The sequence below is a fragment of the Terrapene carolina genome, unplaced genomic scaffold (genome assembly GCF_002925995.2).
Source record: "Terrapene carolina triunguis isolate 2854851 unplaced genomic scaffold, T_m_triunguis-2.0 Scaffold189, whole genome shotgun sequence".
In the NCBI taxonomy this organism is placed as follows: domain Eukaryota; kingdom Metazoa; phylum Chordata; order Testudines; family Emydidae; genus Terrapene; species Terrapene triunguis.
The window spans coordinates 7567480-7592763 of NW_020664540.1; the positions used below are offsets into that span (position 1 = coordinate 7567480).

The 25284-nt window shown below is 44.0% G+C and overlaps 1 protein-coding gene across 1 annotated transcript in view; it reads right to left on the reverse strand.

Moving 5' to 3' along the window:
- The window catches only part of SYT16 (synaptotagmin 16), a 46833-nt gene extending 21758 nt beyond the window's left edge, over positions 1-25075 (reverse strand). Inside the window, exons 1-2 of the mRNA XM_024194407.2 lie at positions 24511-25075; positions 6580-6792 (exon numbers count right to left, since the gene is read on the reverse strand). Of these exons, the coding sequence (XP_024050175.2) occupies positions 6580-6792; positions 24511-25075 (778 nt within the window). The remainder of the gene's footprint in view (positions 1-6579; positions 6793-24510) is intronic.
- Positions 25076-25284: the final 209 nt, after the last annotated feature.

The window sequence follows — 25284 nt, forward strand, 5'->3', positions numbered from 1 at the left end:
CATGAGATCCTGAAACTGCCATCAGCCATGGAAAGTGGTGGAGGCATAACTGACTCATCCAGCAACGATGATGAAATGGGAGTCTCAGGGATAACTTAATCTGCTCTAGCCTCCTGCTCTTCTAACGTCTCTTCCTGTCGTGGCAGATGTGGAGGGGAAGGATGTGAAACCCTGGTCTCCCTGGAGGACGTTATCAGTGATCTGTTAAATTGCTGCCAATGGGCAGCCCATGGGTCCCAATGTGGTCGCGGCAGGGGTCCATAAGGAAGCGGGGGCGGCATGCAAAGCTGGTTCCATCATCTTTGGTGACCTGCAAGGGCCTCCCTGTGTGAGGGCAGATTCCCGAAAGGGTATGTAGGACAACCCTTCACTGAGATTGAGGAGACCACTTGGGAGTCCTCGTCGTCTTCCTCCACATCCTCCAATGGGGCAGCCATTGAGGATGCAGGAGAGTCTTGTACCACAAGATGGCCGCTTGGAGACCAAGGTCTCAGTACCAAGAAACGTTCAGTACCCGTCAACAAGGACTCTGGTTCATCTGACCCCGAGAGGTACCTTGAGTATTGGAATTCCTGTGATACCGGAAACGACCCTGGTACTGACACCGTAGTCGTCGTTGCTGTAGCTGAAGCTGACAGCATCAACAATGATGGGCATTCAACAGGCATTGTAGATGTCAGGCACCATGACTTTCTTGGTACAGATGATACCGCTTGCCCTGGCTGAGCTGCTTGCATCAGTACTGGTGGCTGGGTTAAGGCACATGATGGAACCAACGGCTGAGTGAAATGCTTCGCAGTTGATGACGGGGTGAACTCGATGGTACCCAGTCCTCACCCTCCTAACTGGTGGAGGGTTCTGGTGCTCTATCTTCTTGTATTTGGAGCTCCGGGACTTCACAGGCCTGCTGGTACTGGAGGAAGAGTTCTTGGCCCCAATGGTACCCTCTGAGACTGAGGACCTCAACAGGGACCTGGTCTTTTCTTCAGCTGACTTCTTGGAGTAAGAGTCCATGGTCCCCTTTCTGGGAGTCTTCCCAGCAGGCTGCAAAGACTTCCCTTTCTTAGGGGAAGTATGCCTCAAGGTTGCCACTGGAACAGTCTGAAGACAGATGTATTGCGGGGAGGGGAAGTTTCCTGACCTGTCCCAGAGGGAAGTTACAGGGAGCATTCCATGGCTAACAGTCTGAGCTTTATCTCTCTGTTCTTCCTCACCCGCGCCTTAAGGGCCAAACAGAAGGAACACTCCCCTAGGCAACAGACATACTTGGAGTGCCCGTCGCTTACCGATATAGCCTTTGGGCAAGAGAGGCAGTGTTTGAAGCCTGGCGAGCCAGGCATTCCCCACCCAGAGAAGACAAGCGTCCAAGAGAGAAGAGAGAGGGAAAACAATCCTCTCACCTAAAACTAACTATATTAAACACTAAACACAAACTTACAACCATAAACTACCTAACTGCAAGAAAAAACAGAGGGCTGAGTATGCTCTAGGTGGACATGCTAGGTTTCCGTCTCAGGCCAAGGTGATAGAGAAAGAACTGAGGGTGGTTCACCCGTGCACCCCAGATAGCCTCGGTATCTGCCACAAGGTGGCATAAGGCTCATGTGCAGGCCGAACGGGCACTCCTAGCTAGAAATCTTCGATCACAGGCTTGAGAGGCACATGCACACCTGAAGTGGAGCACCCACAGGGATACTACTCGAAGAAGGTTAATTATTGAGGGTAAAATTATCTTCCTTTGTCCGAACAGTGAATTTCTTATCTCCAAAGTGAAGATCTCTTTATAAACAGCACTTGTTCCTCTCCCCACACAGAATCTGCACTGGCAACTGCACGAGTTCTGCAGGATACAGTGTGGAACCCGGAGGAAAATCCTCTCTTCGGTTAGGCAGATTCCATTTATAGTTTAATCAGAATCATTTGTGGCTTAATCAGAAAAACAGGTCTCTTCTGATTTTATACTTGTGAAACTAAAGGCAGGGTTTGTTCCAGACATAAATAAGCTTTGCAGTGCTATAACTCATTTTCCTTCCTTGGAATAAAATGAGTTACACCACCGTAATGCTGGTAAAAGTGATGAAATCAGAATGAGGTTCACTGTATTTACATAACCAGTACGCCAAAGCCTTTTTTTTTTTATCTTAGGGATTTGTTTTCTAGTTCCTTCCAAGAACTGCACCATTTGTGTGGAAAGCAACATGATTTTTACTGTTATATTTTTACTCAATTTCTTCTGCAAATATAAAAACAGAAAATAAAAGCAAAAGCAAGAAGGCAGAACAAGCAAGAAATAAAAGAAATGTCTGTATACAAATTTACTGTACAAATATGGATTCTCCTTAAGGTGTTTGTTTAGCAAGCCAGTGTCTTAGACACATTTTAAACAGGTGGTCATCCATCAAAGCATACACCACGCAGCAGACTTTCAGATAAAACATAACTGTAGTAATAAATTATCCCCAGGCAATTGTCTTGTGGTTTTTGACTCCTGCCAGGATAATATCTAGATCAATAATAGAGGAATTTTGAAAGCCTTGAAAGACTATTCATAATTGGAATACTCCAGAAATATATTAATATAACAAACAACTTTCTCTAAGTGTTATGAAAGCAAATGTGTTATACAAGGCAAGTTTCAAGGGAAATAAAAGAAAAGTGTGATTCACCATTGACTACTTTATGGAACAGTCTTGTTATTTCTTTAAATTTACGGTAGTCCTGTCAGTGATAACTGCTCGTGTATATGGGAGGGCATACTTTGACATTGTAAGAAGTTTAGCAAAAACATCTGTGCCAGATCAGAGAAGAACTTACGAAGAATGAACTCACTGTACCATGGACAATTATTTCTGGGGAGAAAAAAAAAATCACGGACAAATGAAGAAGTATTGAAGGGATGGAGAAAGGAAGTACTGAGGTTCCAGTTCTCAAAAAAGCAAATGGCCTGATCCTGGCCATTATAACCACAAAAGTCTACTACTCTCATCACAACACAACTAATGGGCAAGAGAAACATTGGGGATCATCGGACAATGGAACCGATTACCAAGGGATGTGGGAAAATTCTCCATCACTTGGCACCTTTAAGACTGGATATCTTTCTAAAAGACATACTGTAATGTGACTACAAGTTGTTGGGCTGGATGGAGTCATCACTGGGTGAAATTCTGAGGCTTGTATCATGTAAGGTGTCAGACTAGATGATCACAATTGTCCCTTCTGGTCTTAAAATCTATTCATTTTTTAGAGTGATACAAGGATGAATTTAAATCAGCAGAAACTTTCAGCTGAATATCAGGGAAACCTTCTTACCAACAAGATGTATAAGAACGTGGAATAATCCCTCCAGGTTAATGATGGATGCTCCAGCATTTGAAACTGTGATGAATTGGGAATATATCTATACAATTTATGAATTCTGTGTGAGATTATGAATCCTGCATGTCTGTGTCAGGTTGCAAACTCCATTTTGAATGTGCAGCCTTTTGTCTTCTCTATGGTCTGTTTGCCTCCATGCTGAGTTGAAAATTCCAAAGGCTGGCAGCAAATGACGGACAGTAGAAGGTAATTGACTCCTATGCTCCCAATTGTTGGATATCTGCTCACTCTAGACACAAGACTGATCCCTGTCCAGAAGAACTGGTTTAGCAAGGAGGAAGTCACCTTGGCAACAAAGTCACCTAACAGATTTGTGCTCATATGGTGAAGCTGGCAAGGCAGTCACCTGACATGGGGGCAGGGGAGGGGCTGAAAATTTTAAAAGGGCAGAGGCTGATTGGCTCGGAGCCAATTTTCTTCAATCCATAAGAGAGAGACCGCTTACCATGTAACAGTCTGCATGAGACAGGGGACACACTGTCTGCCTGGACCCAGATAGTTCCCCCAGGACTCACAAGGAAAAGCGAGGGGCATTGCAGTTTCCAATGTTTATTGTTTTGAATGATCTGTCCTTTCCAGTGTCTTACGTGATTAAGTGTAAAAGAGCATAAAAGGGTTAGATTGGGCAAAGTGTGCACACACATGTGCGTTGATAGCTTCACAACTGCTGTGTGCCCCTGAAAGAGTTAAACTGCAAACCGGAAGCTTTGCATCTTTGGGGTGGGGTGCTGGGAGAGGGTGGGTTTAAGTAACTGGGACATCTTGGGGAGGGGGGGGGGGGTTCAGCCCTGATCCTGGGGCCTACGGCAGGTGAGCTGAGTAGCCCCATTTCTGAGAAGGGGTAAGTAACTGAGTCAGTGCTCAGGAAATGTGCCAGAGAGGCCACGAGAGGAACCAGTGCTGCTGCCTGCTGAGGCTCCTGAAGCTTAACACACTGCAGAGGATCCAGTGCCTTGCGAATGATGAGAGCCAGATGCTAAGCTCTTACGAGGCTGCTGCTTTGTGGCTAGCTGGCCACTCCCCTGTCTTGTAAGTTACAGCACACTCTTTATAGCCCACAAGGGAGGAGGCATACCAGGAAGAAGGGAGTGTGGACAGAATACACCATGCACCAGCATTTTGGGACCACTGCAAACAGTTAGACAGCAGCTACTTTTGCTGCATGGCTGGACTGGAGGATCAGGACATGGGTAAACTGTAGCTAGAGAGACGGGAAAGATAAACCCCATATAACTATCTCCATCCTGCGGCATCGAAAGAGGAGATGAGAGAGTAGGGTGACCAGATGTCCTGATAAAATTGGGACTGTCCTGATTTTGAGGAGTTTGTCCTGCGTCCTGACCGAAGCACGGTCGGGATGCCATTTGTCCCGATATTTTGTTTCGGGGGTTTTGGTTTTTTTTATACACTCACCCGTCCGGGGTCTTTGGCAGCAATTCGGCGGAGGGTCCTTCAGTCGCTGACGGTCTTCAGCGGCATTTCAGCGGCGGGTGCTTCTCTCTTTGGTGGGAAGGTTCATTACCCGCCGCCGAAATCCCGCCGAAGACCGTCAGCGATTGAAGGACCCTCCGCCGAAATCCCGCCGAAGCCCCGGACAGGTGAGTGTAACACTTAAAAAGGCGCGTCCCCTCTGGCGGTCCTGATATTTTCAACTTAGCATCTGGTCACCCTATGAGAGAGAGAGAAATGGAATGAAGGCAACAGAGTATTTAACAAAAGGCACTTTCCTGGGTTACTGAATGTCCCAACAGGAGATTGTGCAGTTCCTCGCCCGATTGTGTTAAAACTCGTGATAGGGAACAAAGCATAACTCACTGGAAGGCTTCTGAGGATCTGATCCAGGGAAGCTGGGTGCCATATAGTCTGTGCAGCTCAAGAGGGAGAGGGACAAAGGTGACTTTCCACCATCTCTACACTCCTCTCATCCTGGAGCCAGCCAGGGGCCAAGCTGGATACTGACATAAGCAATAGCAGCCTCAGGGCTTCTCTAATTTATACTTCCCTCTCTTTGGCCTCAAGAGGCCATTTCACCAACTGGGAATAACAAGAATGTAGAGACTATGGCCACACCCCCTTCCCCATCGGGAGTTAGGGGGTTGGGTGGCATATACCTGCAATGGTGACTCTACCTCAGCCATGGATTCCCCAGGCTGAGGGAATCCTCCATCATGCAGTCAGGCTAGCAGTACACTTGACTGCGGATCTGAGAATATCTAAAACATAAATAAGGGGGTGTTATTTGGAATAAAGGGCCTGATCCTGCTTCCATTAAAGTAGACAGCAGAACTCCCAGTAACTTCAGTGAAAGCGGGACTGAGCCCTAACAGTTTTTTTTAACACTTATAATAATTATTAAAATAGTACTAATCCTAATAATTTTGGTTTATAAAGACAACAAAGGAAGTAACTGTATTCCACATTATGATCCAACAGCAGTTCTACAGAGGGGCCTAAATCAAAATGAGCATAATAATGAACAGGTAATTAAATATTTCAGAATCACAATTGTTTTGTGCAACTAAAACCACACTGGCAGTTTCCTGAAACTTTCCCAGGAAAGGTTCTCCCAGACATGTCCTGAATTATAGAATGCCATTGTGCCGATCAATTTCGCGCTTGGGTAAATGTTCTAAAACCATACATGTTTGTTTGGAATATACAAAAGCCACTTACAATAATAGACAATGATTGGTCAAAAAAATGTTCCCTTTGGTACTCTAAATGTTTACCTTCTGTCATTGCCTGACATGTAGTATATGCACTGGTGAATGATGCTACATAATTCATTTGCTATTTACCTGGTATTTGCAAAGCTACTATTAAAGAAACATGCAATTTCTATTCAAAGACTTGCTAAAACACACCGTATTGATAAGAAATGCAGTTCAACAGATTTCATCAGGCCAAGTCCTGCAGTCCTTACTCAGACAAAACTCCCACTGAAATCCATGGGAATTTTGTCTAATGATTAAGGAGCCTAATCTAAAATCCATGTAAAGTTAATGTAAAGATTCCCATTGACTTCAGTAGGATTTGGATCCAGCTTTAAGTCAGTACTTTAGGAATAAGCTGCAGATGGATTTTAGCCTGAGCAGATCAGAACCAAGGCTGCCTCTTCCCCAAAATAAAAGGATTCTCTCCATGTTAGGTGGCTGTGGATTCAAAGCAAGTGTTTTAATGCTCATTTGAGACAGACAATACCTTCGCATTCAGATGCCTCGGTACTGTACTCCTCATGGTTGGACAGCAAGCGGTTGAATTTAGGTTTACGTTCTGAACCTGCTTGTGTTGCCTTTTCAGACACCCCCGACCGAAAACTCTGCGAGCGCGACACAGAGATCGCAAACTGTTTAATCACCTCGTCGTCGCTATCTGAAGATGTGGTTAGCTCTTCATCCTCCCCATAACTGTTCACTGGGAGAAAAACACAACACAGGCTTTTGACAATTTCACAGGACTTGACACAGAAGTAGGAAAACATGGGATATTTTCAATTCAGATATTTACTTTGGGGGGGAAGGAAAAGGAGAGCAATAAGACATATAACTACCATGGGGGAGCTGATGAGGAGGGCACGTTCCCTCAGACTTTTTGAAATCTTTCTGGTGCCTCGCTGTGTCTGCAGGAATCACACATTGTCAGTCCTGGCTTCCCATCCTGCAGATCCCCCAACTTTTTAAAAATGTGATTGTTCCTCCCACACCCAAAACCAAAAAAAGGAAAACCATTATCCATATATAACCATTAGCATGTGAGGAGCCAAAGTAGTAAACACGGGGCTCTAAAACCTTCTCAGCATTCCAATAATACCTCCACAGCCTCTGAAACAAATACTACCAAGTGCAGAAGAAAGAAAACTGAGGGTTAATCTACTCTTGGGTTACACCACAAAAACGAAATTACAGCATCTAGCTAATAGGCATCACCAATTCTGCATGTCAGAGTCAGCAGAGGAACCTTTTGAGAACAATGTAAATTCTAACCTTTAAAGATGAAGATACACATCTGAACATTTTGCTGTAGCTACCCTTCCCCCTCCTACTGACAATGCTGGCTTTGAATATGGGATCACTGCGTTCTCATTAGTGTTTGAATATCCTTTGTGGGAGGCGGGGGGGGGAGGAGGAGGGGGGAAGGGATCTGATGTCCCACACTTGGCCTGCTTTTTCAAATGAAAATGGAGATGAAAGTACAATGCCACACTGCAGGTTCCCCAGCCATCTGTATCAGGGGAAACAGCATAGGAGGAAGTTTTCATTTGTGAACTTGTGAGGCCAAGGGAGTTGTGGGTGTAATGGACAGCTGGAGTGTGTGTGTGTTTGTGTGTGCATGTGAACACACCAGCTGTCAAGTGTGTTACTATTTTGTTACTTACTCTTGAGGATAAAGAACACAACAGTGGCTGCCAAGACTTGTTTCAATAATCCCCATTGCATATCCAAGCCGCTGAACAAACGAACAATGCATGCAAGTGCAAAAAGGTGGGGCCATTTCTCCATGCCAATGGCTGATTTTTGAGGTGAAATCTAGCTTCATCTATATCCCACTCATACACAGCTACATGGCTACGATTAGGGAAATAGGACCCTGCTTCCACACATCCAGACTCCATTAAGTGTGTCCAATACTAATCCAATTAGAACTACCCTGACTGCTTCTCAAACCTACCTCCTTTCATGACAGTTGCAGTAGGCCTGCCGTCTATCCCTGGTCCCTAGGGGACCAGGACAAGGTAGCTCTCAGGGGCTGTGAAATTTGCTTCCACCAGGAATCTATCAGAAACTGAATCTTATTACGTTGAGGTTTTGTTATCAGATTTGCCTCTGTTGTCTGGCTTTGAGTAATATTGCCAATAAGACCAGTATTGCTCTCAGAAATTGGTCTCCTGGTAGGTAAGTGGTATTTGCCTATGCCTCAGGGGAAATCTCACTACTGTGGGGAGAAATAAATGTCCTCTACTTTGAGAAAATACACTATTTTAATTGTGTAATAGTTGTTTTGTAAATGGCACTCAATTACCAATGCTGTATCAATGAGCCCTCCTGAAATTTTAATAAGTTAAAAGGGCTTTCTTATTTTTTTAAAGAATTGGGCAGGGACAGGACATCTAACTGTTGAGGTCAACTCAAGCTTTATAAATCTCTCACAATATCATGTACTGCATTAAATAAGTATCTGTATTATTTCCAGTTTTTCCAATGGGGTGAATGCAAGTAGTTACGTTTTTCCCCCCAAAAGTCAAGTACTCTCAGTTTCTGTTGCACAGAAAGCTTTTGCCTTAATTACTTTTGGTTTCAGTTTAGCTAGCAGGTGCAGAGAGAACATTTGCTTCATCAGACTTGAGCATTTAAAGCTGAGATGAAAAAGCAAGAAAGTGTTTTCATCAGTATTTTCATTAATAACTTGGAAAATGGAGTCAAGAATATGCTTATAAAATTTGCAGATGACACGAAACTGAGAGGATTTGCAAGCACTTTGCAGGACAGGATTAGAATTCAAAATGACCTTGACAATTAGAGAATTGGTCTGAAATCAACAAAAATTCAATAAAGACAAGTGTAAAGTACTACACTTAGAAAAGAACGACTGGCTAGGTGGTACCACCACTGAAAAGAGTATGGGGGTTATAGTGGATCGCAAATTGAATGCGAGTCAACAATATAAGTCTCTGTGTGGACCGTGCTACCGCACAGTTATAATTTGGGGATTTGTCAAGCAGAAGTCAAAGTGTAACTGCAGCACTTGTTATGATGTGGGGTGCTGTTTCTTAGCTGCATTTTTAAAAACATATGCTAATTAAATGCTAGAACTAGAGGATCAAGAGCAAATGCCTGATATGACTTCTGCTGCTGAATCTTTGTCCTGGAAGGAGACAGCTCCATAAGTTGTCACGCTAATATCTTTATATTAATACAACCAAGTTTACTCATGGGAAAGAAAAAACTCAACATTCAGATTTACAAATGCTCTGATTAGAAAGGGGGGAAAGCATTTTGAGAATCACCATGGAAACTTAAATAAAGGGCCCATGATTACGATCTAAACTCGTGAAAGATGATGAACGCATCTTGTGATTTGCAGATGTTGCGCAGTACATTCATTTTAACTCATTTACTCATACACACAGCCTATTTTACAAATCAAACCTCTGATCATTTCTAAAGGGGAGTTGGCAGTACATTTCAATTACCACAGACACTTTTTGCAAGGAATTTCAAATACATGCTCAATATGATATCTAGGTTACAGACAAATACTACACAGCTAAAAACACCCAAGAGAAATGGTCCAAGACTTCTTTATAGTTACCAAGTATAAAGAATCAAATATTTTTTATTCAAAGCCTATAAAGAAAAGAATGTATTTCACATATCTGATAAAATATATTATGAATGGTGTAAAATGTATGTATTTTGCATACCGCCCTCCACTTGCATGTTATTAAATGATGGTTGTTTAAGCTGTGAGGTCAAGCACTTAGAACATAGGTAATGCCACATATATCCTTCCCAGGTAACCTTAATTCTTTCTTGTGTGTACCCATCCTGTGCTTTGAGAGACTGATCCTGCTCCACTGAAGTCAATGGGAGTTTCATTATTGACTTCAATGGGAGCAGGATGATGCTCTGAATGAACAAGGGGTCCAGTGGCAAAAACAGTAAGCGACCAAGAAATTAAAGATTGTGTTGTAATGTATATGCATAATACAGACGCCTGGCAGATCACAAATGTTCTTAGTACAGTGTCTGCTGCAGCAGTGGCAGAGACATGGACCGGACCATAGAATGTTCATGCTCAATTATTATTTTCCTGTGTTGCCACAATTCCCCAATGGAACACTAGTGACAGAAGAGAAATGGTGATTTTCAATAGTTTATAACTCAGCAAAATCTGAACTGAATTCCATAGGACAATAGGGCGATAGTTCAAGGGCTTTATCCCTGCCAAATTTCAAAGTCTAGCTGCAAACAATGCAGGTGTTATAGTTTGTCAAAACAAAGGTTGAAGGAATCTTTTCTAATGGAAACGTAAGGCAACCTAAACATAGATGTCACTACCAGTTCCCTCTATAATTATAGGCCTGATCTTCAAAGGGCCTCAACTTTGTCTACACTTGCACTTTTGTCGTTAAAACTTTTGTCGCTCAGGGGTGTAAAAAAACACGCCCCTGAACGACAAAAATTTTAACAACGAAAAGCACTGGTGTGGACAGAGCTTCATCATTCAGAGCCACGCTCCAGGCGACGAAGCTACCGCCCCTCGTTGGAGGTGATCTTATTTTGTCGCCAAGGAAGCCTCAGACTCTCTTTTTACACCTTCAACCAACTGCTAGTACAACTAATTGGGAGTGCAAATGAGGGAATGTAGACATTTGACTACCTGACCTATAGCTACAATCAGGTAGTTAAGTGTCCATATGCCTTCGTTTGTGCTAACAATTACTTGTGGACCCAAAATGACTGTCAAAAAGGAGACCTGGTTTAAAAAAAGTCAGGCCTAAAATATATTTCAAATATATAGAAACTGGGCCTCTTTGTAATATATTAAAGCTGTACCATTTCAGGATGGTGTTTTTTGTGAATTTAAATACTGTGAAGAGTGCCTGATTCAGGTAATGCACCTGCAGTGGCAACAGAAGCTTCCATCCCTACCAATGTAACTCAGCCCTTAGAAGGACTTGGACATGTCCAAGCCCATTCATTTTGTATGCTCTCTAGTGAGCCTGTCAACAAGAGTGCAAATTAGTGCCAACTGTTCAGTCATGCTACATGCACCCGATAGGTGAGTGACTGTAACATCTTATTGCTGCACTCGGCCCACTACCTTGACTGAGTAGCGCTAAGCAAATAACTGATTTTCTGGGTTAGTGGCCGAACTGAAAAATCCCAAACAAAACAAAAGAAGTGGTTCATTCTGAACCAAACCGATTTTTTTCCTTGCCAAAACAACCACCAAATAAATTTTGTTCAGTTTGAACAAAACAACATTTCCAAAATGAAACGGTTCATTTTGAAACAAAACGTTGAAATGGTTCATTTAAACAAATTTCACTGTTTTAGAATACCAGGGTTGGAAGGGACCTCAGGAGGCCATCTAGTCCAACCCCCTGCTCAAAGCAGGACCAATCCCCAGACAGATTTTTGCCCCAGATCCCTAAATGCCCCCCTCAAGGATTGAACTCACAATGCTGGGTTTAGCAGGCCAATGCTCAAACTACTGAGCTATCCGGAAACATTTTCCTCATTTTTATTTAGCTGAAACTATTCCTAGAATTTGATCCAAATTCACAAATAGTTTCAGTGGCCCCCAAAACTGTATTTTTTGGTGAATTTACTATATACTGAACATTTTTTGCCAGCTCTAGTCATGAGTCAGGTTTCTTCCAGTCAGGGACCTTGTACAAGCTATATACAACGTGAAGCACCTACTATAATTTGGAGTATTGGGCCATTTTAACTGTATCCTTCTTCCAATTCCCACATCTGGATGTAAATTAAAAAAAAAAAAATGGGACTCAGATCCAGACATGCCAAACCCACGAAAAAAACGCAGAAATTGGACTTGTTTTTGGCTTAATTGGCTTGTGAGTTGCTTGTGGGCTAGTTTTTGGCTTGTAGCTTGTTACTTCTCTTTTTTGATCGGCTCCCAGCAAGCAGGGGTAAGGGGGGGGAGAGAGTCAGGGGTGCACAGCGGGCTCACCACAGTCCCAGACTGCATGCCAGAGGAGTTTAGTCACATAGAGTGTTGGGGCTCTTAGGGACTGGGTTGTTTTGGCCTTGTTTTGAAATGGGATTAGCTTGATTTTTGGCTTATTGTGAAAGTTGGGGTGCTTATTTACCACATGAAAGTTAGCAACTGTGCTCAGATCCAAACCAACCCCTGCCTGGGCTTCTGTATCAGCTAAACGAAAAGGCAAGCAAGAAGTTTTTGCAAAAGCAAAACTGCCCCTGATTTTGCCCATCTCTACTGTGTGTTATGGGTTTTCATTAAGCATGAATTAGTAGCAATTAAAACACTACAGATGGGGCCTATATGTAGGAAGGCCAGTTTTCATGACACATCCTTCCCTCATAATAGAAAAGAAAATTGTTTACACTTCATATATGTAACTTTCTCATATATTTTCTCTAGCAGGCTATATGGCACAATGGTTTGAATTTTCTTCATATACCACCCCCACTCTTTTTTTTTTTTAGATGCTGTTCACTCTTCTAATGTAAAAGCATCATTTTGCAAACTCGCTTTTCAAAAGATCACCCAGCAACAAGATCAGACTTTACCTCAGATTTTTCCATTAAGTAGAAGGGAGCTTTCTTAAAATGGAGTCATGTGTTTTTTCCCAGAACTCTTTCACTATTTGCAGAACTCCAGCTGGTACACTGAAATGCATTGAAACAACTCAGAACTTTCACTCTGCTTCACCATAAACGGCGCTTCGCTATACCATAGTTCATTATCAGCTGGTTCCTGTGTATTGGTGCTGATTAAATACAATTCATTACACTTGGAGTCTCTTAACCATCAGGTTCACACCCACCATTCTTTGTTTGCTGATTAACAGGGCGGGAACACATTCCCTAGCTAAGATATTTGTTTAGGGCTGCTAAGGATTACTATTGCACTGCAACAAAGCAGATATTTATTTTTTCACTTAATATAATTTTTTTTAAGGATATAAGCTTTTGATTAGTTACAGTGGAGCTGATTCATCACAGCCTAACCCAAGTTCTATACAAGCATAACTCCATTGGTTTCAATGGCGATGCACTCCCAAGGAAAAAAACATTCAAATAAGGCAGTGGTGAGCAGTGTTTATATAACTACACTACTGTATTTTAGTAATATGAGCAGGCCCCTAACTTGAGACCACAAAACTACTGGGATGCAGGGCTTGGACAAACCTCAGACCTTTCGCCAAACTGAACTAAGTCCGTAGGTGTTTTTACAGGTTGGAGATCGGGTTGTTTAAGGAGACCCCATTTCAATCAGACCTCAGACTCTTCCCTTCCCCATACCCACAGCTTTCTGTGGCTGACCAGCTGGCCTCTGGCTTCTCTAGCAGGGCCCTGATCCAAAGCTCACTGAAGTCAGTGGACTGCCCTGCCACACATCCCTCTGCCCGTACCTTAAACATGTACAGTTCTGTACAGTACAGCTGTGGTCTCTGCTGAGCCCTGCTCTTCTGCACACCATTCACATGAACTTTTGGCTTGATATGATCTAGACTGCATTGTAAGCCAGAAATGAGAGGCACAGGGACCCAACACAAATTCTCCTTAACCCCCCAATGTCTGGAGAGGAGAAGAAGGGAGATAGTCCCATGGACCTGGATAGAAATGGGAAGGAGAGTCCCATGGCCCTGTTGCGAGACAGTAGGAAGAGGAGCTCACTGGCCTTGGGTAAGACTGGACCATTGTCTGAACTTCTAAAACTCCCAAATCTCTTGAGACTTGTCCGCCACTGAACTACACACAAACGCTAGTAATCATCTCCTTAGCTCAATCTGGGGGAACCATCTCAGAATCACACGAACAACACCTCCAGTAAAACAGCCCAATCACACCAACTTGCTAGTAGGCATCCTACAACCATCAACTGCACATTTTTCCACATATAATCCCAACTAATCAAAGCAGAGGAGTGAGTTACCAAATCTTCATCTGTGGATCTCATTGGTCCCTAGTTGTCCTCAGAGATTCATAGCATGATCCTAACAGTTGTTCAGATTTTGACTAGAACAGGTCTTTATATTTTCACAGTTGAGTTCTCAGAGCCAGAATATTGTCTCATGTATCATATATTCATACATTCCCCTAACAAGCTGGACATCTTGGAAAGTTAAGAATCAGAGGTACCAGAATTAGAGATAAGACGTTGAGACAACCTGCAGTCTGTGTTCTAATCTAGATGCTATGAAAACTGACTCCTTGAATCAAGTGGCTGAATGAACCAGTTTAAGTGTTGTGACTTAGGGTTTGGATAAGCATCCAAAAGTCCATGCACACCATACAACTTTACTCCCCTCCTTCAAATCCCTCTCAACATCCATCTCTTCCCATAGTTTATCTCCAACAATGACTCAAGAGTCCCATACACCCTAACAACATCTAAAGGCAATTCTAAATTATGCCAGCTGCCAATGGTCAATTACAACAGCCAGGAATTGATGGGGTGCAAGATAGCATTAATCATACCCCCATACTAGAGAGATGTAGGGGCTGTTATATCAGCTGTGTGGTATAACAGATCTCCATGCACTGGGATGATCCTCCAGAGACGGGATAGCCTGGCTTTAGAGCTGCTTATGCCACTGGAATGGTGCAAAACGGCCCGAATGCCACTGAGGATCAAGGCCCAAGTTTCCAGTAGACCCAGAGAATGTTCTGTTTTGTAACATTTGTTTGCAATCAACAATTTATGGGAGTGACCTTCTACAAACGGGGCCAAATTAATAAGTATTGAAACTACAAATGGAAAAAAACGTTTCAGTCGTTGCAGAAAAATACAATGTTCTAGTTCTGCAGACAACATTGTTAGTATTGTACAAGTCTGCTTGTTACTTGACACATAACGCAGCGAGATGATTCCCACCTTGTATAGAGCAGTAGTAGAAGGAGATGAGAGGTGAAGAGGCAGCTTTTCAATGAGAGATGCAACACTTCTCAGATGCTGCCAAGATGCTGTTCATTGGTAAATGAAGTCTCAAGTCCTAAACAATTTCCCAAAGGAAGAGAGAGGCACAGCTGCCATATGGGGAGTGGGAAGAGGATGCTGCTTGGCAAAATGGCTCAGAAAACACATGCACAAATACACACACACACACACACACAATTTGCTCTGTAACTGTTGTGAATCATAACGCCCATGTTTTCCTTTTCAATAAATTCCTCTTAGCTAATAAATAATTAGAATAGATTATCAATAATAGATTAGCTTGTGTAACTTTATACAACCTACTCACCGGTGAACGTAGAAGACAGACGTCTTGCAAAGTATACCTTGGTTACCTTCTGTTCTCATGCCTCTTAGGTAGATAGGAGGCAGTGTGTCTACTATAAAGGGTCATGAACTGGGACTCAGGATATTTGGATTCTATCCTTGGCTCTGTCATTGACCTGGTGTGACCTTGGGCAAGGTCACTTCAACTTCATATGCCTCTGCAATACACACCCTACAATACACACCCCTTTGTAAACTCTTTGGAGAAGGAACTCTCACTATGTGTTTGTACAGTGTGTTGCAGAGCCACCTACCTGGCCTGGCTTTGGGCTAGTTTCTGCCTCAGTTTCCCCTCAGTTCCACAGACCAGTTACCTACCCACATTCTCCACCACATGGAAGTGTGCTGGCCTGTGCCCCAATCCAGGAAGGGCTGACACCACACCCCAGGTCTTTCAAGCCCTTCCTGCAAGGCACAGTTTTATTAATTCAAACAAGACCCCACAAAGTGGCAAAAAATTCACAACCAAAGCAAGCTGTCAGGACTCAAAGCCTTTCAGTCTGCACCCCTCTCTGCTCCAGGGCTACTCACAGTAACCAAACTCCTCCCACAATCCCCTTCAACTAGGGATGAAAATGTTAACTGGTTAACCGGTAAGCATTAGGCTTACCGGTTAACCGACATTAACTGTTAACCCCCGGCTGTGCCGGCCAGATCCCCGCCTGTGCTGGCCCCCAACCCTTCCCATGCCACGCCAGCCCCATGCACGCCAGCCGGCCCCTGGCCGTGCAGCACTGGACCCCAGCCCAGGCTGTGCCCCGCCGGCTGGCCAGTGGACCCCAGCCCCACGGCCGGCTGGCCGACCCCAGCCTCGCCGGCCAGAGCAACCCCAGCTCCTCTCCCTTTAATCAGTTAACCGTTTAAATGATAGAATTTTAATAGTTTAAACGGTTAACTTTTTAAATGACATTTACATCCCTACCTTCAACTAAGCCGTCTCATCCCTTTTATAGGGAACACCTGAGCTCTTCCCAGATGGGTCTGATAATCAAACAGGGCTGGCTAGCCCAGGACCCCTGGCCTTCGAAAGGACAGACTCCAGGGTCTACCTCAATGGGCTCCCATTTTGGTTGGCCCTCTAGGTGCCATCATAATACAAAGAGTAAGTCTTGTTATTGATTAATCAGAAACTTTTTCTCTCAAAGGCATTTATTCCATCAGCCTATGATAACTGTTCTTGTGTGACTGGCTGCAGAGTGCTATTGGCCATCTGTAGCTTTTTTCCATATTTCACAAGTTAAGGTCCTTAATATGCACTTTAAATCCCAAGCAAGAGACCCACAGCAAAATCATGAAACACTGCTACTGCTAGACAGCAATGACCAACAGCTACCCAGTCCCCTGCTGACAGGTGCTCTGAATAGGCAGCTTTTCCATTTCTACCTCTTTCTTCTTCTCATTCTGCAACACACAAATACCCGTTTTCTGAACTATGCCTTCAGGGGACTCTGACATCAACAGGGTCTGAAGTGCAACCTCCACTTCTGGAGTCCAATCTGAGTCACTTTGGGCCTGGTTTACGAAAGGTGAGGTGCATCCCCCAATGGTCACTGATTCTGCTAGCACCACTGAAAATCAAGCCTGAGCCATTGAATCATAGAATCATAGGTGGGCACCCAAAAATGGGGGCGCCCAAAATTACTTGTCACCTTTGAAAACTGTGTCTTCAGCCTCTCTGTGTCTCAGTCTTCCCATCTGTAAAATGGGCTCACGACTGACCTTCCCCACAGGCGTATTGTGAGCTTCATTCCTCTTTGCACAGTGCTTTGACATCCTGGTTGGAGGGTACTTTATAACTGCAAAGGGTTGTTCGTTATTATTCTGCAAATCTTAACACTTTCAAACAACAGAAGAGATCGAAATTATGTAAAAGGGAAAACTTTAGCGTATGAAAAAAATGAATCCCGCTACTACACACACACACAACAGATGTATGCGCGCACATTAATTCTGAGTGGCTGCTATACGTTTAAAAACTCAACACCTAGCTCAAAAAATCAGTGGACACAGCTCATTTCTATTGCATCATTTCAGAAATCTTCAGACTCCCGCAAAATCTTCCTGAGATACCAGATATATATCCCAGCTTCTACTTATGCTCTCCTCCACTCTGGTAGCAAAAATTTTCTGTACATCGCCTTTAATTCTCTTCACTCACTCCTAGTGTTCCTATTGATTCAGTGTGGCCTTTCAGCACTTCCTTTTTTGAATGCAAGGCATTCCTGACTTATAAAGGCTCCAGAGTACACATTCCAACCAGAGTTCTTACCAATGAAGCTGCTACCTCCCTTGGAATCTTTACATTGAGACTGTCTGTCTTTCTAAAAGATATTCTTTAGTTCAAACCAAGTTTGATGTAGACTGCAAGCACCTGGGGCAGGGATCTTCTTCTCATTATATGTGTAAAGTGCACAACGGGAACCCAGTCCCTGTTTGGGGCCTCTTGCCTCTACAAATATGAATAAATTGGGCTCACTCTGAAGGGAAGAATAATTCCCTCCATAACAATAATTATTAGTTGAAATTCTATGGCCTTTGTTATGCGGGAGGTTAAACTAGATAATCATAATGGTCCCATCTAGCCTTAAAATCTATGATACTAAAAGGCTCACAGAAATTAAAGTATCTGCCTACCCTAAGAAAATACATGAAAGCTAGCTATCATGATGTGGCTTCTAGATGTACACGTCAACGTTTTCCCTAGTGTAGATACAAATCTACTCCTTCTACCTCAATATAGCTGGGTGAGGTTCATATAGTCATACATCATCATATGGGGGGGAGGGATAGCTCAGTGGTTTGTGCATTGGCCTGTTAAACCGAGGGCTGTGAGGTCAATCCTTGAGGGGACCACTTAGGGATCTGGGGCAAAATCAGTACTTGGTCCTGCTAGTGAAGGCAGAGGGCTGGACTCGATGACCTTTCAGGGTCCCTTCCAGTTCTAGGAGATAGGATGACTATCATATTATCAAAACACAGACCATAGAATTCCATCCAGTTACTCCCATATTGAGCCTAATAACTTGTGTTTGACTCAAGACTTCTCTAGGTGTAAATACGTCTAGGATGACACACATTGAGGTCGCTAATCTCAGCGTATTTTCCTAGTGAGGACAAGCCCTTTTGTGCATGTGTGATCACACACGGAAAAGTAATCTTCAATTTCTAAATTCTAAATGTTATTCACAGATCATACAGAGGGCCCAGCCCACAGCCTGCCTACAGATGAATGACATCTGGCTCAGCTCCAGGTCCTTGGATAAAAACCAAGTCTAAACAATGCCAACTGCCAAGGATAATTTGGCTCATCTTCCTGATTCCTAATGCCAAACCAGATTCCTTGGGTAATGATAAACCTTCAGATTTCCTAGTTTACTAAGGTCTAATAAACTCATTTCAGTGTGATCTGAATGTAGTCTTTAGCTGGCATGGATCTTGCCTTATTACAGAAAAAAATGAAAATCTTGATTTTGCAATGTTACGGTTGCCTCCTGAGAATTTCCTAATTTAGTGCTCGCTCACTTATTTTGTAACATTGTGAGCACAGTGTCAGACTGACAGCCCTGGAGACTCTTCATTCGCAGAACTGGCACTAGAAGTACACGCTTCCCCAATGCGCTTCAGTTCTGATCTAGAGGATTCAACTCAAGTGGTATTTCAGTCCCCATGTCTATTCCAAATTCAGCCTCTCGTCGTGAATACTAGTTGGCAGTTTCAGTAGAGTGTGGTTTTCTGTTTGTGTGGGACATTAGTCCATTGGAAAGTAGGCTCTGACCACCATATTCATTTCACACAGGTGCCTAACAGCCGTCATAGCATTTTGGGGTATTACTTATTTGAACTAGATTCAAGCCTGTGACGCTGGCCCATATTCCCATTGCCAATTCCCTAAGCCAACAGGCCCCCTCTTTTTAGTCACTAGTAAACCATCCCATCACTTGTTTTCGGTGAGGGATTTATAAGGACTGACTTGGTTCTTATGCTATTTCCACTAGAGTCTTCAATGATAGGGACCTACAAACAGGTACCAAGATCTTGGTTTACAAGGCAGTTGTCATCCCCACCCTTCTCTATGGGTGTGAGACCTGGGTAACCTACAGACGACATCTCAACCGGCTGGAGTGGTTCCAGCAGCGCTGCCTCAGGAGGATTCTCGGGTTCAGCTGGGAAGACTTACACACTGACATCAGCGTTCTCTCTGCAGCCAGCATCAGCAGTATGGAAGCGCAGGTCATGAAACACCAACTCCGCTGGGCTGGCCACTGTGTACGTACGCCTGACACTTGCCTCCTGAAGCAAGTACTCTTCTCTCAGTTAAGTCAGGGAAGAAGGGCTCGCGGAGGGCAGCGAAAGCGTTTCAAAGACATACTGAAAGTATAGCTTAAAAAGGGAGGCATCTTCCCAACAACCTGGGAGGACTTGGCGCAGAACAGAACACGGCGGTGCCACATCATACACCAAGCCACAGCTCACTTTGAGGAGAACAGAGGTGCTCGTGAGACAGAGAAGTGACAAAGGAGGAAAGAAAGGGCACAGCATTCCAGCCAACAACTATATCTCCTCCAAGATTACAACTGTCACTTCTGTGGGAAAATTTGCAGGGCAAGAATTGGGCTCCTCAGCCAGTTAAAAAGTCATCAATGAACCCCCTTGGCAGACATTATCCTCACATCGAGGGATAGCCGAAGAAGAAGAATGTTTCCTCCGCATTGGTGCTAAACTGGTGTGACAGAGGAATAGGGAGTAAGGCAACTGAGCTTCAGTTAAATACGGATGGGGTATCCAGTCTCCAGTGCGCCTTATACAGATCTCATATGTACCTAGTTTTCTGACAATGGACCAAAAGTGACCCAAGTGAAACAGTGCTAGAACTTCTCAATGCATTTGTGGCACAACAGTATTTGCATCTCTTAGTTATAGACTGGGGGCTCAACGCAGGGATTCAGTGGCAGCCGAACCTATGCCACAGCAAATCAGCATGTGCCACATTAACTATCAGCAGTGTGATTTGAGAACGCAAAGATTTCAATGCTCAAACACTTAGACCCCTTAGCCTAGAGATGCCTTTCAATAATCTATGCTTGGAATGCACTGAGGCCAGCAGAAGGGCTAATTTAGAAAATAGGGAGCATGTTTCTTAAAAGCAAAAAAAAAAAAGTGTGGCTGAAAACCATCTGTTAAAAAACTTATTTGATAAAATCGGTCTTTTCTGCCCAATTTTTTAACTGCAATAATGTCATCTTTACTTCGTCTAGCAAAGGTGATGTTTTTCCAGCAAAAGGCTTTTCTTTTGCTGCTGTTTTTTTAAAACCAGCAAAGCCTATATTGGGATGACCCTGTAATGGGTCTATTAATCATCTGTGGCTGCTAAATGAAGTGTATCTATTTTCTCTGTTACATTACTATTGGCAACCAGGTCTTCAGTAAGTGCCCAGAAATATTTCCATGGCAACAAAAAGCATTCAAGCATCGCTCTTGTTTTGTGCCAATTTAGCTTAAAAATCTTCTGTTGTAGAGGGGAATATGGTACATTAAAGTAAAATAAAATCAAGATGCAATGTTCTGAAAAGAGTCCAAGGATAAACAGGAAACATGTATTTTACAGGACCAAGGCAAATAATGCCAAATGCAAGATGAAAATTTTTCAAAAGTTTAATATTTATGCTAGTGAATGACTCTCCTTTACTGAATGCCAGCCAGCCCATATGCTCACTTATGTTGTCATTTAGAGTTAGGAAGAAAGCTAACAGAAACACGGATACCTCTTACATTTCCCTTGATCATTTCAATCCAGTTGTAAATCCTGAAATTTAAAGTTGTCAGGGTATCCCATCTTCTCACATCTCAATTATCATCAGATCATTTCACATGCTCAGTGTCAATCAACAGATCCAAAGAGCGAGGGGAAAGATGAAGGAAGGGCACGTATGTTTAGGAAGGGGTATGTCACACTTTGGGTAGCAGAACATGTTCAATCACATCCAAGACAGGGGAAATTTAAAAAATCTCAAGCAAGACACTTTCAATCACGGTTTGGTGCTTTCACACTTTACAGCGAGCTGCTGCAATGTATATGTTTTAGATAGATCTGAGATGAAAGAAGTCAGGACTTCATGCCATATCGTGCCCTTGATCCATGCCTGCAACTTCACTGCCATCAAGTCATGAGGGCACAATATGGTCCGTAGTGCAGTGCAGAGTGGAGGAAAAAGCACTAGGAGTGTGGAAAGCTGGGGCTTACAGGTGAAAAGGAAGGGGCTTCAGGCAAAGCAGCTGGGTGGGCTGGGGATCTCTGCAGAGCAGGGCCCCATGATGGCTCCATATAGACTAATGTGGCGAGAGGGTGGTAGGAATCAGGCCATAAGAACTAACATGGATCCGGTGGCCAGGAACTCCCATAGAACAGGCGCTGAGAGCACGTGGTCACTATTCCAGTCCTTTAATGTCAAATCCTGCCCTCAGTTTGGGGAAGGGGAAGGAGGGCTGGATTTCATCCCATTGCACAGCCACATAAATGCCTGATTACTCTGGCTTCATGTAGCATTTGTGAATTTCACCTTCTAGCAGACACCACTACTGAGGCATGGATTTCTAACCTGAGAATTCACATTGATCCAGCTCTAAAATACAATATCAAAGGCATCGGGCAGGGCAGTTTGGGGGAAGGGGGTGATGGTGGGAACGAGTAGCATTGGCTGGTTATTCCTTCCTTTCTAATTATTTACTTATTTAATGGGGATGATGGTGCAGGGGGAAGAAAGTAAAGGACAGATTTAAATTTTTCTTGAAGGGCCACTGCCAAGATTGACACCATCCATGTCTGATCTCCCCACCAAGTATCGAAACAAAGAGCCAGATCCTGTGCAGTATCAAGCACCATACCGGAGGTGCTGAGCACCCACAGCTCGCACTGGCAACAGTGGGAGTCGAAGGTGTTTAGCCGCTCTCAGGAGAGAGCTTTTGCAACAGCGGGTTCAAATTTTCAGAAGTGTCTAAATGCCATTTTCAAAAGAGTTAAGCACTTGGAAGTCTTAATCACTTTTGAAAATTTTACCCTAGGCCAAGAGAAAATATAAATTCCCTGAAACAATGGCTTTAATACATCATTACCTCTATACAACGTAGTCGGGATGCTAGTTTTCGTGCAGTGTCCACATAGGCTTTACACCTCTGCCAGCTCTCCCTGATCGCACATGGAAAGTGGATTGATAGAGGAAATTCCACATGAACATACACACAATGAGGTCACATGCAACATTGTGCAGAAGCACAGAAATTCCAGACCACCACCACCCACCTCGAAGGGTGTTGTGTTTAAAGTTGCTCATCAGCCAAAGTTTTAAGATTACTGCAGCCCTCTCTCTCTCCATTATTAGGGGGAAAACTAGTCTGCATCCTTTGGGTAGGTGACATACAGATCCTTGAAACTATACATTTAACTTAGAGACTCATAGACTCAAAGGCCAGAAGGTACCATCATAATCATCTAGTCTGACCTCCTGCACATTACAGGCCACAGAACCTCACCCACCCACTCCAGTAATAGACCCCTAACCTCTGGCTGAGTTACTGAAGTCCTTAAATCATGGTTTAAAGACTTCAAGTTACAGAGAATCCACCATTTACACTAGTTTAAACCTGCAAGTGACCTGTGCCCCATGTTGCAGAGGAAGACAAAAAAAATGCAGGGCCTCTGTCAATCTGACCTGGGGGCGAATTCCTTCCCGACCCCAAATATGGCGATCAGTGAGACCCTGAGCATGTGGGCAAGACCCACCAGCCAGATACCTGGGAAAGAGTTCTCTGTAGTAACTAAGAGCCCTCCCCACCTAGTGTCCAATCGCCACCTGTTGGAGATATTTGCTGCTAGCAGTCGCAGATCAGCTACATGCCATTGAAGGCAGTCTCATCATACCATCCCCTTCATAAACTTATCAAGCCCAGTCTTGAAGCCATTATTAGGGGGATATCTGCTATGCATCCTTTGGGTAGCTGAGATTCAGACCCCTGAAACGATTCATTTAACTTATTTTTTTTTTTTTAAATCAAATTCTGATCCATTTCCTGTAATTTCCTGCTTAGTGTCCTCTTCATAGGCGCCGACTCCGTGGATGCTCCAGGGCTGGAGCACCCATGGGGAAAAATTAGTGGGTGCTCTGCACCCACCGGGAGCCAAGCTCCCTGCCCCACTTCACCTCCTCCTCTGCCTCCGCCTCCTCCCCTGAGCGAGCCGCGTCCCCGCTCCTCAGCCTACCTCCCAGCACTTGCCGCCGCCAAACAGCTATAGCAAGCTCTGGGAGGCGAGGGGAGGAGCAGGAATGTGGCGCACTCAGGGGAGGAGGGGGGGAAGAGGCAGGGCCGAGGCGGGGATTTGGGGAAGGAGTCGGAATAGGGGCAGGGAGGGGGCGGAGTTGGGGCGGGGACTTTGGGGAAGGGGTTGGAATGGGGTAGGAGGGGCCAGGGCAGGGGTGGAGTTGGGGCGGGGCCAGGGGCAGAGGGGGGTCGAGCACTCACCGGTGCCAGTAGAAGTCAGCACCTATGGTCCTCTTAGATCTTATTTGAAAAGTTGTGAGGAGAAAAAGTGATCTGGGAGTACTTCACCTGTAACTCTCAAAACACATCTAGCTTTCCGTACACCATTTCAAAGCAAACCACACAGAAACATCTTGAGATTCCTGGCAAGGTTTGATTTTCTTTTTTTAAGCAATGATGTACAAGCAGATGCTTCTCAAAGTGAAGGCTTAAGGCGAAAGGCTCCCTTTGAAGGGTTCTGATACCTGAAGCATTTTGGCTGAAATCCACAGCACACTAACATGTCAAGCTCATGAGCCTGAATTGAATAAATGTGGGACATGAACTGCATTTCTTAATACGATAACAGGGCCTGATTTTCCTCTAACCTACCGTGTCTTTACACCCGTTGAACTCCACTCACTTTAATGCAATTAATTCTGAAAGACAGAGGAGAATCAGGGCCATTAGCATGGTTGGTTTGGGGATTTTGAAGCTGTGAGAAATCTACACGAGATGATGTAAAATAAAATGAGTAGATTAATAACTAAATCAATCAAAGTCAAAGGAGAGAAATCGGCCCTCTTGCATAATGCTGCCGGGTGGTTACCACCATCTTACCTTCCACACATGCTTTTCCATTAATATTTTCTAATGAGCCAGCCACATCAAGGTCACGCTGAAGATCCCTTATCTGCCTGTTGAGGTAGCCTTCCTCCTCGGGTATGGCAGGAAGCATACCTAGCAGTTGGTGGTCGTCATATTCTTGGTAAAATCCCTGGGATGACAGAGAGCTGGTGTCGTCTGGACGTTGCTCTGAGGAGCTGGTGCCACTTCTCACTCTTTTCTGCAATTGCAGATCCATGTTAGAGCCACGGGCAGGTGCCTCGGAATCAAGATCATGACTTGTGGATGGAAAGTGACTGTCTTCAGAATGCACATGCTCAGCACCTTTCATGTTCTGGCTAAAGCTTCCTTCATCTTCTGAATCTTCAGAGTAGTCCTTATAACTGCCGTCACTGTCTTCTAAGTCCTGGTTTCCATCTTCCTCCGATTTGTGGTCCACTCTGCTCAAGTTGACCAATGAAGAAGATAAGGAGTCTCCCGCTTGTTGGACAGCTTCGTACATCCGGGACATCCAGGAGGAGAGTGGCTGGAGGAAACTCTGAGCATTCTGAGAAGCCATGCTTATACCATGACCTGTATCTGATGATCAGTTGTTCAGTTTTGCCAGCATGCCACACTTACAATTCTGTGAGCTATAGAATAAGCATTATAAGAGATTACCGTAAATCACTTGTCCATCAACGTCTATGTGTTATCTATCAAAACTATCCAGCCTAGAGAGAAGGAAAGGCAAGAACCCTTCCACCAGCTTAAAGATACAGCCACTAA